General features: G+C 44.5%; 1 protein-coding gene across 5 annotated transcripts in view; it reads left to right on the forward strand.

Moving 5' to 3' along the window:
• The window catches only part of Gpatch2 (G-patch domain containing 2), a 165,520-nt gene that overhangs the window by 137,068 nt on the left and 15,893 nt on the right, over window positions 1-12,559 (forward strand). Inside the window, exon 10 of one of the 5 annotated variants that reach the window (XM_050148159.1) lies at window positions 7,183-7,838. The exons of 1 other annotated variant lie outside the window; for it this stretch is intronic. In XM_050148159.1, the coding sequence (XP_050004116.1) occupies window positions 7,183-7,238 (56 nt within the window). In that variant the 3' untranslated portion in view covers window positions 7,239-7,838. Of the gene's footprint in view, window positions 1-3,213; window positions 6,510-7,182; window positions 7,839-12,559 lie in introns of those variants that run through there. 3 more of the 5 variants (XM_050148156.1, XM_050148162.1, XM_050148157.1) reach the window with 3 other exon arrangements.

Raw genomic sequence — 12,559 nt, forward strand, 5'->3', positions numbered from 1 at the left:
GTGAAACATTTGACCAACGGTAGTAACCACTAGCATATTCTTACTTCTTGTCCCTAACGTACTGAGAATATAATAGAGCTCACAGTTGGGATAACATAGCTAATAACCTCCCCGAGCCTCTGCTGGCTAGCAAAGACTGGAAAGAAGGAGGGAGAACTAATAAACTTCTTCTGAATACAGGGCAGGGACGGGACAGGCACATGCTTGCTGTTACATGGGAAGCAGCCTGTCACCTCCTCTTCCACTGGATGTTGATCCAACATCAATACAACGCTTTAGGAGCCAAATTACTCAACAAGCTGCCAATTAGGCTTGCAGTCAGCTGGATAGATTAGTGGCTAAGAGAGGCTGATGCAAGATTTTCATCTCTTGAGCCAATTAGGCAAGTGAATTGCCCTCCACCACACTCCGCTCTGCAGAAGGGCTAAGGGGAAGACATGCTCTACTTCAGTAGACTCAGGGGACCCAGCAGACAGGCTAGACCAGGTGTAGGAAAAAGAATGTGGCTACATTTGCCACAACCCCATGCAAGGAGAGCATTCTATGAAAGGACCTACAAGATGGATCAGTGCTGGGAGCCAGAGAAAAGGGAACATGACTGTGGGGTGGGCTGTGCTAAAGCAAGTGTTCGACTCCTGGGCTTTCCTCTCACAGAACAAGACAGAGCAGCAGGGTCTTGCCTTTCAGAATCAGTTTATGAGAAGTGAAGTGGCCCTTCCTTTTGGTCATTTCCCACAGATCTATATGGGAATACAGCAAATTTAGAAATCACTGTCTTTTGTTTTTTTTGTTCCAAATACAAGATATTGCTTTATTTGATTCTATTTTAATGAAGTTAAAAAAATTAAACAACATTGTAAACAATGAGAAAGAACAAGGTCTTTGACATTTTATAAACGTATAATTTTAGAAGCAGAATAACCGTTGCTTCAGGCCCCCATGCTTCTGTGCCAGCATTTTAAAATCACTGATACATCGTTTTCACTCTTTGACTTAAGACTCGGTTTGGCCATCATGTAGCAATTTCCAGAGATGCTTTAAGTTGGCCTCATATATTTTTCCTTTTCTTTTTCAATTAAAGCTGAATTTCTGCAATCTTTGTCCCCAAAATCTGTGCAACCAGATGTGTCGCCAAGGGCGGCATCAGACCCTTGACTTGAGTTCAGCTTATTCACAGAATTAAATTAGCCTGTTGCTCTCACTGAAAATCTGGAGCTGAGCGAGTGTACTAGCACGCTGTTCACCTACTAGTAAGGTGTTCACTAGCATCTGCTCTGCAGCTCCACGGGCTCCAGGTGGCCACCCCAGTTGCTGTTTTGAAATAAAAACTTGGTTGTTTGTTTTTGAGGTTGTTGGGTTGGTTTTTTTTTTTTTTTTTTTTGCTATATTTACCAAAACATTAACCAAATGTTTTTCTTTAATTTTTTGTAACTCAATGGTCCGTTTTTCGTGTCCTCCATCCTTTCTTTTTCACAATCTCTAAGTCGTAGTCTGTGTATTGATTCAAGCTGGTACTGGGGTTAGCCAAGGAACTGGCGTAGACACCAGTGTTGTCGTCAAGCCATGGCTCATGGCAGGCTTTCCTGACACATGTTAAGGTATGTGTTTCTTGAGGTCATGGGCATCAAACCTAGAACCCTGCTCACGTTTGGCATCTACCACTGAGGTGTCTCCAGCCCTTTGACCTGTTTCAATTAGCTAATAATTCATATAATCACTGATTTTTGCAGTAGCCTAGGCCATATTGAATGCCATGAACTTCTCAAGTGGCAAAAACTGTTACTACTGTCCTAAAGCCCTGAAGATGAAGAATATAGGCATCTTGGATAGGTAGCTTAATGTTCAGTTGATGGTTGCTCTGTATTAAATAAGACAGGGTCTGTTTTTAAGTGTATCTGCAACACTTTGCCTGGTTCTTCAAGGCAGGGAGATCAACCCACTTCCGTTCCTCGGAATACCAGATAGGGGATATCATTGGCTCTATGCTGATTGATCTTGCCCACTATGAAATGCAAAGGACACATGAAAATGTGTGTGTAGAGTCTGAAGAGCAGTAACAAATCTCATCCATGTAACCCATCCCCAGCAGAGCCTGTAGAGTTGCTATAGTCTGGAGCTTTAGGGTATTGGTTATTGTCAGTGTTGGTGCTTGGGGATCCTCTGGGCCATGTATTCCTTGGAGGACAGGGTCCTAGCTTTCTCTGTTGTGGTCAAAGGGTGTAAGCCTGAGAAGTTGGCTGTTGTTGTTGCCAGGCAGGCAGGAGACACATCAGCAGTGATGACAGAGTGGAGTGTGAGTAGAAGGTAAGATGTACCAACCACCTCGAGAGCCATTGAGAGTGTCAAGCTGTCCATTTCAGCCTTTGTTTGGGAGAACACTGTCCACATTTCAGAACAGAGACACCCCAGACTCAGGGACTGGCATCCTGTGGGTCTATGAAGAGAGGGAGCTTCCGTCTGGTCTCAGGGAGAACCATCATGAAGAAATCATCACTGTTCTTTTTCTGGATCGTTCCCATGTTAGCTGCTTCTATAGCCGTTGAAACATGGACCTGTAAGGAGAAGGCTGGCTGCAGAGTTAAGGGCTGTGATAGACTGAACAATAAAGAAGAAGAGTTAGGAGAAGATAAGAATGGGGGCCTGAGCTGAGTTTGCCAGCATCCAGTTTAAAGCTCAGCACTGTGGCGTGGCCCGATAACCCCAGGGCTGGAGACAGACAGAGGAGTGCAGGTGCTCGCTATCTGGGATCCACAGAGTCACCAAGCTCCAGGCTTAGTCAAAGACACTGTCTCAGAAAGCCAAGTAGAGGAAATAGAGGAAGAACATGGATGTCAGCCTCTGGCCTATGAGACATGCATTAAGTCACACATGCACAAGCGTACATTCTTAGGAATTCAGGGTACAACAAGTTACATTTTTGGTTTGGTTTGGTTTCATTACCTCCAGGGTCCAGAGCAAATGAAAGGTATTGCAGGATAATTTGTGTTTTTACCACAGCCCATGAGGCAGTGAAAACCCATCTGGTTGTGGTGTGCTTCCAGTTTTCCAGAACCTTGACATCCATGAGCCATCTGGCTTGTGGCTCTCTGTAAGGTAGGCAGCAGACCCTGCAGGATGCCTGTGTGGTGAGTGAGGACACAAAGGCCCTAGGGCTCAAGTTTTTCTCAGCCCTCAGTAGATCTTCACCTGTGGGCTCTCATATTTTCATTTCAGGAATTGTGGGTGAAAACGCCCAGCCGATCCTAGAGAGCAACATTGGGAACCGCATGCTTCAGAGTATGGGCTGGACACCTGGCTCGGGCCTCGGGCGAGATGGCAGAGGGATCTCTGAGCCAGTTCAAGCTGTGCAGAGGCCTAAAGGGTTAGGACTTGGATTTCCTCTACCAAAAAGCACTCCCACCAGCTCCGCCCCCACGACGGGAAAGCCCACCTGAGCAGAAGAGAAAGGAAGAGAACTTGCAGTTTCTGTTCCGGGCCCATTGCTCTGAAGTGATCACAGAGCTTTCTGGTGTGAAGCTGACCTCTGCGTTGCCTCTAGCTAGCTTCCAGGCGTGTAGTGTCCTGCCTCAGTGGTAGAAATGGGATTCCATCACAGTTCATGGTGCTGAAGTACAAACCTCAACCCTTTATGTTTCCTCATGATTTCCAGAAGTTTCTAGATGTGAAGAACAGTTGGTCTCTTATTTATTTGATCCCAGACGTCAGTTCTTGCTGCTGCCTGCTCACTCCATGCATGTGTGTGATACCCAGACAAACTAAGCCGAAAGGATCAAGTTTCTCGTGATGCCTACACGAGGTAGTTCTGTCTGCCTCCATCCCCACCACACTCATCCAGGGAGTCCCAGGCACATCTGGGAAAGGCTTGGTCAGCTCACATTCCTTGACTTTGGCTCTCATAAGGATTCATAGCAATGATGCCTATTAATTCTTTCAATAATGTAGCATGAATTCACAGCGGGCAAACAGTAATCAGTATTTCCTTCACACATTTGGTAAAAGTTAAGCTTGTTGTCCTCATCACCAGAGTGCCCTCAACATTACTCCAGTGCAGTTGATAAATCTTACCTCATTTAGAGCAAAAAATAATTACTAAAAGAAAAATGTGTTTTTTAAATTCATGCTGACTGAACTGTAAACCCTGCCCTCCAGATGTCTACCTCTTCCCAAAGGCTGGTATTTTTTAAGGATCAGCTCTGAGATGAAGAAAGGCGATTGAAGGTTTTAGTCACTGAAGTAAATTATTAGACTCTTGAGTCAGTACTTGAAGATTTAAGTAGCTTTTCCAATAACCAAGATATCTGGCAGTGGCCGAACCTGCTCCCTGAGGAACAGGAGAAACTTAGGGGACCTGTCATTCTCAGATTAAAACACTTTACAATTAAGCAAAACAGCATGTTCCTTCCATCCCATTACTGAGGTATTTCTGAGTCATTCTTTGTTCAGAAAATACTCATTTGTTATGCTCGTCATTAAAAACCCTGGTAATTATTATTGCTTACCATCATCTCTACTGGTTCAGTAAAGGTTGAGAGAACCCACATAAGTCTACACTTGACCAAAAGCAGTGTGGGCTTCAATTTTTTTAAGTTGAAAATATTTTTTTAAATATTTTTTAAGGCAGTAGAAAGGTTTCAAAAGGTACCAGACCTTTCCTGCGTGGTTCCCTATCGAAAATGCAGCTCTGTAGTTTGGTAAGCATCTGTATTTCTTCTAGGAATTGTCTTCCCTGGGAGTAGTGTGCTAAGAAGTGGGCTGCCTAGGACAGGACAGGTAGACACCTGGGTGAGCTCTCTTGGAACCCTTGTGTTGGGTGAAGCACTGCTACTTGTACAAGTTTGTCGCCATTTTTAACAGTTGTCTTCCTAAATGCGTATTGTATTCATGTGGGCAAGAAGATGGAAGAGATTATACTAGTATACTATACTCAAGGGCCTTTCCAAAGTTGTTTGCTTTTTATTGTTTGAATTTCATTTCTTGAATGTCTTTTAAAGCCCTCAGATTTTTAACAGCTCAGTTTTGAGCCAATGAGAAACAGGTCATTGCACTCTTGGTTCCAAGCTTCCAAGGAAGTGGCTGCTATTTTCACATTTCCTTGTTCTAGAGGCTGCATGGAGCAGCCCACACCGAGCCAGTAGGGCCTCCAGCGGTTACTGGTCTTTCTGAGTGCCTTCCATCGCTGACCTCCAGATGGTGGAAGCCTTGGGAAGGTGCTCCCGAAGCTGCTCTGACACCAAAGTTCTACTTTTCATACTAGAAACTCTGTGACTCACAGGTGGCTGAGAACACTTTATATTCTCCTAGTGTTTATCTGTGTAGAGTAAATGGTCACTGACATTAGAAGAGACAGCCCCATGTACCCCAGTCTGCCCACAGTACCCCTTCAGCATTCAGGTCCTTATGAAGGTCAGCAGGCTTCGGGATGCTCTGCTCCACCTAACCACCGCTGAGGAGTGAACAATTGAAATAGGAAACTTTAGTGCAAGTCAAATGTCTGCTCAGGACGTGAATTTCACTGGTTTATGTTTAATAGAGAGTAATACATTTTTGTCAGTTCAAATTGCCTCATGCACCACCATCATCAAAGGAGTTTGTGATTTTAAGTGTATTATTTATAGTTCCTTTAAAAAGTGTTGAGAGTTCCTCTGCTTCCTCACGAAGCACGCTGCTGTCTGAATGGTAACCAGTTAGGGTCTCTTCCCTTCCCATCCACTCAGTACAGTAGCCAGAGAATCCGAGCATGGCTGCATGAGCAGTGTGACTCCACACTGTGTGTATGTGATGTCAGGCGGACGTGGATTGTGGTCATTTCCTCCCCTTTCCTTTCCAGAGTAAAATGTATAAGGGTGTATTCCCCTCAGTCCACTTCCTTTTGTTTTTAAATGATGTAGTGACATTAAAAGTGGCCAGCTATGCTAGCACCCACCTGTATTCCCAGAAATTGGGAGATTAAGGTAGGAGAATTGCCATGAGTCCAAGACCAATCTAATCTATATTGTGAGTTCCAGGACATACATGGCTACATAGTGAGACCTTGTCTCAAAAATAAATATCAATGGAAATCCATTGCTAAGTGCAGCTTGCCCATAAACTGGGCTCCATGTTTGAACACAGTGGCTTGGGACTCCTGGCTGTAGTGATTAAACAGACAGAAGTTAAGACGGCAGGGTTAAATATGCATCTGTACATGTGTGTACACACAGGTGCGTTTGCAGCCCACATTTGTATGCAGTATACAGACGGGATTGACAAATTCTGCCCTTCATTCATGTTTAATGTTTCAAATTGGTATTCAGTGCATTTCATTTTGAGCAGATGCTTCATAAGAGAGAAATTGTTGGAATACTTTTAAAACCACTTTAACTTGTATTTTATTTTTCAGAAAGAGAAATGGTCTACATCGGTACTGTAAAATGAAGTTGTTAGCAAGGAATACTTTGATTTTTTTTGTAGGAAACTATTATTAGTTCAACAAAGAACTGAAATAATAAAGCACAGTGTTGAGAACATTATTTCTAATGCCTTTGTTTGTATATTTTCTTCTTACCCTTTATTTCTTCTAATTTCTTTCTGCTTGTTGTTTTGCGTTGGTCTGGATTGAACCCAAGGCCTTCTGCACACCAGATAAGTGCCCTACCACTAGGACACACCTCCAGCCCTTCTCTCCTACATCCAAAGTCATGAGATCTAGGGCTGAAAATACCATGAACATATTTTGAAGGTATTTTGTTCAGTGGTAGAGTGCTGACATAGCCTGACGAGGCTCTCGGTCCGACCCACTGGAGTTGCTGACAGTTAACATTTAAAAATATAATTCATTGCTTTTAAGCTCTGGGGATTTTCAGTGTCTCAAAAAAATTTTAAAGAAAAATTTGGCAATGTATCTGACTCACAAATTTATTGATAAGTAATTGTAACCTGTTCTTCCACACTTCTGTGTTTTTGTTCCCTCTGAAACTGGAATGCACTGACCTTTAGTTTTCTCCCCAGCTGGGATCACGTGACCAGGGCAGCATGCCTCACTTTCTCTCATGACCTCCTGAGACGCTTAAAATGTTTTGTAACTGTTGAGTGTGGTTTGCGAGAAAAGACAATTCACTTTTTGTGGGGACAGGATCTTTTCTTGCACAAAAACGAGTCGAGTTGTTACAGTAAGTTGTTTTTGTCTGTTTGTTTGTTTTTTAGTTCAACAGGCACTAAACGCTCATCTATGTAACAGGCTTACGGTGATAGAAAGTTAGCCAACAAGTGGACCATGAAGGCCCCTGCTGCTGAGTCCATCCAGAGCAAGGACTCATTACTTTACAGCCGACACCTTAAGGAGCCTTGGATTTGTGTCTGGCGAGTCGCTGCCATTACCTGCCAGGATTATGATCTACTGTTGCCACCTCCGTGTGTCTTCTCTGTACATCAGCCTGTCACCTGGCTTTGAGTCATCGCGTGATTTAAATCACCCTCTGACTCTCAGCCCTCACTGCTGCATCACCAGAACCCCAGCTGTGTACTCCTTCCGTTCTGAGGACAGGTTAGACACCATCAGAAGGGTGTCTGTGTTTTGTCGTTGCTGGTGCCCCCACCTTGGTGTGACCTTTCCCAGTAAATCACACACATTAGCAGTCTGTATCATCCTTGACTTCTCAGCCCAAGTGTGATTAAAACACGAGCCCAAGTAGAAACAGCCCCGTTATCTTGAGTCTGTTTGCACGTCACTAGAGTCCTAGCAGTCAGGAGATTCAGGAGTTCAAGGCCAGTCTCAGCTACAGAGTGAGTTTGAAGCCAATCTGTGCTACAGGAAGTTCTGTCTCAAAAAACAAAAATCTAAGAAACGTTAATTTCTTTCTCACGCATCATTCTTTAGTTAATACAGAATTAAAAATAAAACTAACTGAAGATATACTCCTCAGAATTAAAAAGAGTTCTGAAAACTCTAATATAAGTGAACTTGTTCATATGCCAGAACTGCACAGTTGGGATGGACAAATGACCTGGAAGAAAGGGAAAAGAGGATAGAGCAGGTTCTACTGAGTGGTCCGTGGAGAGGAAGCCTTTCCTAGAGAGCGTCGGGGTGTGTGAAGCACTTGAGTGCACACGGTAAAGGTGCGAAGGCTGACATGCAAAGCCACAGCATTCCTAACAGGACACTTGAAGAGTCTGGCAGCCTAGTTATTGGCGTGTAGGCCATGAGTCTTGACTCACATCTTCCTGTGCCTGTGTTTCCATCCAGTTATATCTAATGCCTTTGAAAGCCCATCCGGGTCCATTCCACCTGATATGATATCGCAGGACAATCCCCAGACTGAGAGATGAATTGCCAAGCACACTGGAAGCCGGTGTGTTCTGCCTCTCAGGCCATTGTGTTTCTCCATGAGGCCCCTTAACAACTCAGCTAGAAACAAGCGGCAGATTTTCCCTCCCCGACTCAGTGAGTAATTGTCCGCACCGCAGTGACAGATGTGCAATGCAGCAGCGTCTTCAGGAAAAAATTAACAGTTTGTCCAGCGTGTCAGCTCGCTCTTTTTAGTGCTTGGGAGGTCTTGGCCCCATTACGGATGATTTAGAAATTGAGGCAAGCGAAGACCAGCAGCCTATTCTGAAAGCCTCCGTTAGTTGGCCTCATCTACATTCCTGGACTGACTCGCATCCAGAAATTGGTGGAGCCCCTCTGGCCACAAGATGAGGATGGGCTGACAATGCCTTGATTTGTTGAGAGAGAATAAATGGATTTTCCAGAAGATGAGGAAATATCACCATTACTGGCCAATTTACAGCATTTTATCTGTTCTTCAAACATGTCACTTTTGTTACTGTTGCATGGTAATTACATAGTGAAACGGAAAGAAAACAAATTCTGGTTATGTATTCAGATGGGTTGCAAAATCATATAATCCTGATAAATGCCCATTTATGATACACATGGATGAAAGGTTCATTTTAATTTTGAATGGCTAGCTCAGCCATGAAGAGGATCTAGGATTAAATCCCAGAGACTTCTGACTACATCAGACAAAAAGTCTTTCTCATCATTTGTTCCTCCATTCAGAGAAGTGCCATAAGGCATTTTCACAGACAGGACCGTCCTGACAACACAGGCGTGCACTGAGAATTACATTATCAGAAGAAGGAGAATTCTTGGAGCACCGACTTGTATGAAGGACCATCTTGAGAAATAACCCATTGTTTTTATCACCTCCCCAGCCACATTTCATGCTTAGAGACTAGAAAGTGCCTGCTGCCCCGTGTGTTCCTCCTCCTAGGGTGGCTTCTAGCCCTTCCCAGGCCAGTTAGCAATTGAGAGACTGAGGGTGCTGATAAGGAAAAAGAAGCCGCTGGGGAACGAAGCCGAGCAGCATCCCAGGGCCACTTCTACAGCATCAGCTATGCAAATGAGCTCCTGCTTAGGGTGGGCAGAGCCAAAGAAGCCTTCCTACCCACTTGTCAGTTGAACTTACAGAGCTATCTCCTGGCTCCCAGCAAGGGTGCCACAAAGAAAGGAAGGAGATTTACCAGCACTTAGCCAAGGAGGGGCACATGCCACCTCTGTTCCCACACCATGCCATTGGCCATTTGGGAATACTGAATCATGGAGAAGCTCCCCACAGTAAGAAAGCACATGTTTATTGGATGGGTGTGAACTTTCTCTACCGTGTGTCCTTAGTGCGGAACATGTCCAGACTTAAATATCAAAGTAGTATGCTCTGCATTCCGTTGGGTCTCCGCCACCACCAGTGTTGAGCTGTCCCTTAATCTTGCAGAGAGGCAGGAAGAACCAGGGAAGTTTCTCTCCTCTGCCCATGGCAGTGTGTTTCCCAGCTATAAGGTGAAGAAAATGTAAGTTTTGAACCATGAAACTATTTTTTAAAAAGAGGAATGTCAGAGAAGACTGCACGGTGAAATGGGACTGGAGCTGCTCGTTAGAATGGCAGGTCTACCTGGCACCGTTACTCTATGTGCTCACTGGTGCTGCTTTCAAATCCTTTGCTGAATCTGGGGATAACAGTAGCTACCTTGTAAGATTTTATAATCTTACCGAATGGAGCCACACATCTGGCGCATAGTAGGCCCTTGCACCTAGCTACCTTTGGCTCTGCTAAAAGAGTGCTGAGTTCTTGTTTGTATGCTCTTGTCTAAAGGGCTGGGGGAGAGTATAGCCAGAGGGTTCACTCATTTTCCCCTTTACAGCCAACAGTCTAATGCCATGGCAACGGGAGTACATACCGTTAGTAATAAGCTTCGGTGACTCCAGATGAGATCCGGTTTTAAAAACATATTCAGAGCAGGAGAGGTTGATCAGTGCTTGAGAGAGCTTGCTGTTCTTGCAGGAGACCCAGGGTTGGTTCCCAGCACCTCTGTCATGCAGCTCACAAAAGCTCCAGCTCCAGGGCGTCTGACATCTTCTCATGGCCTTTGATGGCATCTAATCTACATATCCACAGACACATGCATACACACAAATATAAACAAATCTCTGAAAGCTACATTCTATTGGAAATGTGTAAAGAGTAAAACCAGAACTCAGTCACTAACAGCCAATGAAAAGCTTCTTCCTGGCTGTCTATAGCTCCTGCAGGAACATCAGTGTGCCTGCCTTGGCCTCTGGCTCTCCATGACCCTCTTGACCTCTGCCGCCCATAGGCCCAGGACTGAAATATAGAACCTGTACCAGACCTGGTATTGAATACATCTGGTTCAGCACCCAGAAAACCCAGTTTGTATGATTTTCTCATCCCGAAATTCTGTCTTTCCACAGTGTTTTTGACACTGTGTTCTAGAACAGTACTTTCCGACTGCAGTGTGTAAGAATCACCAGGAGGGAACTTTTTTTTAAATTGGTATTTTCAAACTCTCTTCTCAAAGAGGCACCTGTGAATAAGGTTGCAATTGAAGCTTTCCTGGAAGAACTGGCTGTGGCGTCAGCAAACTTCTGCCCATATCCAGGCGTGGGCTCTTCAAGTGGAACCTGCTGGACCGCCTGCCCACGCTTTTCCTGAGAACCATCTCAGCTTTACCACCTTTCAGCTCTGCTGAAGACTGAGGTCAAATTCATCCAGTCTTGTTAAGACTGGCATATTGAATGGAAGAACCATTGTGAAGAAGAGAAGCAAAGAGGATAGAAATGGATCATAGGAATGAGTGAGGAGTGGAGAGACTGGAGGAAGGTGAGTTTTTTTTGGCCTCAGAAATCTCTCTGTGGAAAGCATGACCTATCTTCCCTGGGACCCACTCTACAAAATGGACAGGATTCTTACTGTGTAGGCCTAAACCTGTTAAACACATGAACCAGAGTGCTAGTCTTTGGCATCACACCAAGATCTGTCGTGTTGTGGAGGAGGGTGGGATCCCTTTCCATGGCACTCTCTCAACTTATTTACAGATCATTAAATACTTGGCGGGGGGGGGGGGTGGCATAAAAGCTCAAGTACCTAGACCAGTATTTATTAAATACCCATCATAGATTCAGATAAAACAAATCTGAAGTCGTAATAACAGTCGATTGTCCCATTTTTAGATTCTATGTGAGCATACAAGAAGGTAAAATGGCCTGTCTGGCTAATAGGGGACTCCTGAGCATTCTACCATGGTTATAATTCTTTCCTGAGAACTTAGTCTTGGTCCCAGAAGGCTCCCCTTTATCTTATAATAAATGTCCCTTTTTTGCACAGGCTAAATTAAGAGGCTTCCTGTTACATTCATATAATACTAACTCACTGCTAGATGTTGGATAATACTGAAATGCATTGTAAAACACCGCAAAGAACCCCTGGACTTGACCTATTGGATTCCCGCTGATTTTGCAGTCAGCTAAGGATGTAGTTTTTAAGGCGCGGCTATGGCTTCTAATGCTTTAATAAAGTTCTGTCCTGTAGCAAAAGAGCATGCTAAAGGACTCAGCCTCATATTTCCTTTTATGTTTTTAAATCGTGCCTGACAGCATCCAGTATTAACCCCACCATTACTATCTAAAGAGGACCCATTATTTCAAAGGAAGACTGAAGTTGGAAACTAATCAGAGTACTGCTGTAGTTTTTAAATATGTTAATGAGCAAATGATATATGGCATTTTTCACTGAACCATTTTACAGTTTTTACAGAGTAAAATGGAGCATAGCAAAGCTATAAAAGACCATTTGAACCCATGTCCTTCAGTCTTCCTGTCTCATCTGTGACTTCTGGCTTACCACAGTCAAACAAATAAACCCACTACTGTTTGCTGGAGGTGGCCAGTGCTAGTGGCTGCTACTGGAGCCCCTCATCAGCAACTTCCCCGTTCCTCCAGCCACCCCTTCACCTGCTTCTAGCCTGTCACTTAGGAGGCCCGGGGCTCCTTCCGTCAGGGAGAAGAAACCGAAGAGCAGAGGCCAGCAAGTTACAGGGGTTGGGTGACCTGTGTTCAAAGCTGGTCTACCCCACCCCAGTTCAGGAGATGCACAACAGTCCTGGTTTCTGTGTCAGTATGTACAAAAGAAAACGCCAGAGCAGAAAGCATCGCGGCTGTGGGTGCCGTCTCTGTGCGGAGATCTTCCAGTGAGCCTCACAGGTGTTGCACCTCTCCTTAGTCCCTGTT

Source organism: Alexandromys fortis, unplaced genomic scaffold (assembly GCF_014885135.2).
Source record: "Alexandromys fortis isolate MF-2015 unplaced genomic scaffold, M_Fortis_MF-2015_v1.1 scaffold_62, whole genome shotgun sequence".
Lineage (NCBI taxonomy): Eukaryota > Metazoa > Chordata > Mammalia > Rodentia > Cricetidae > Alexandromys > Alexandromys fortis.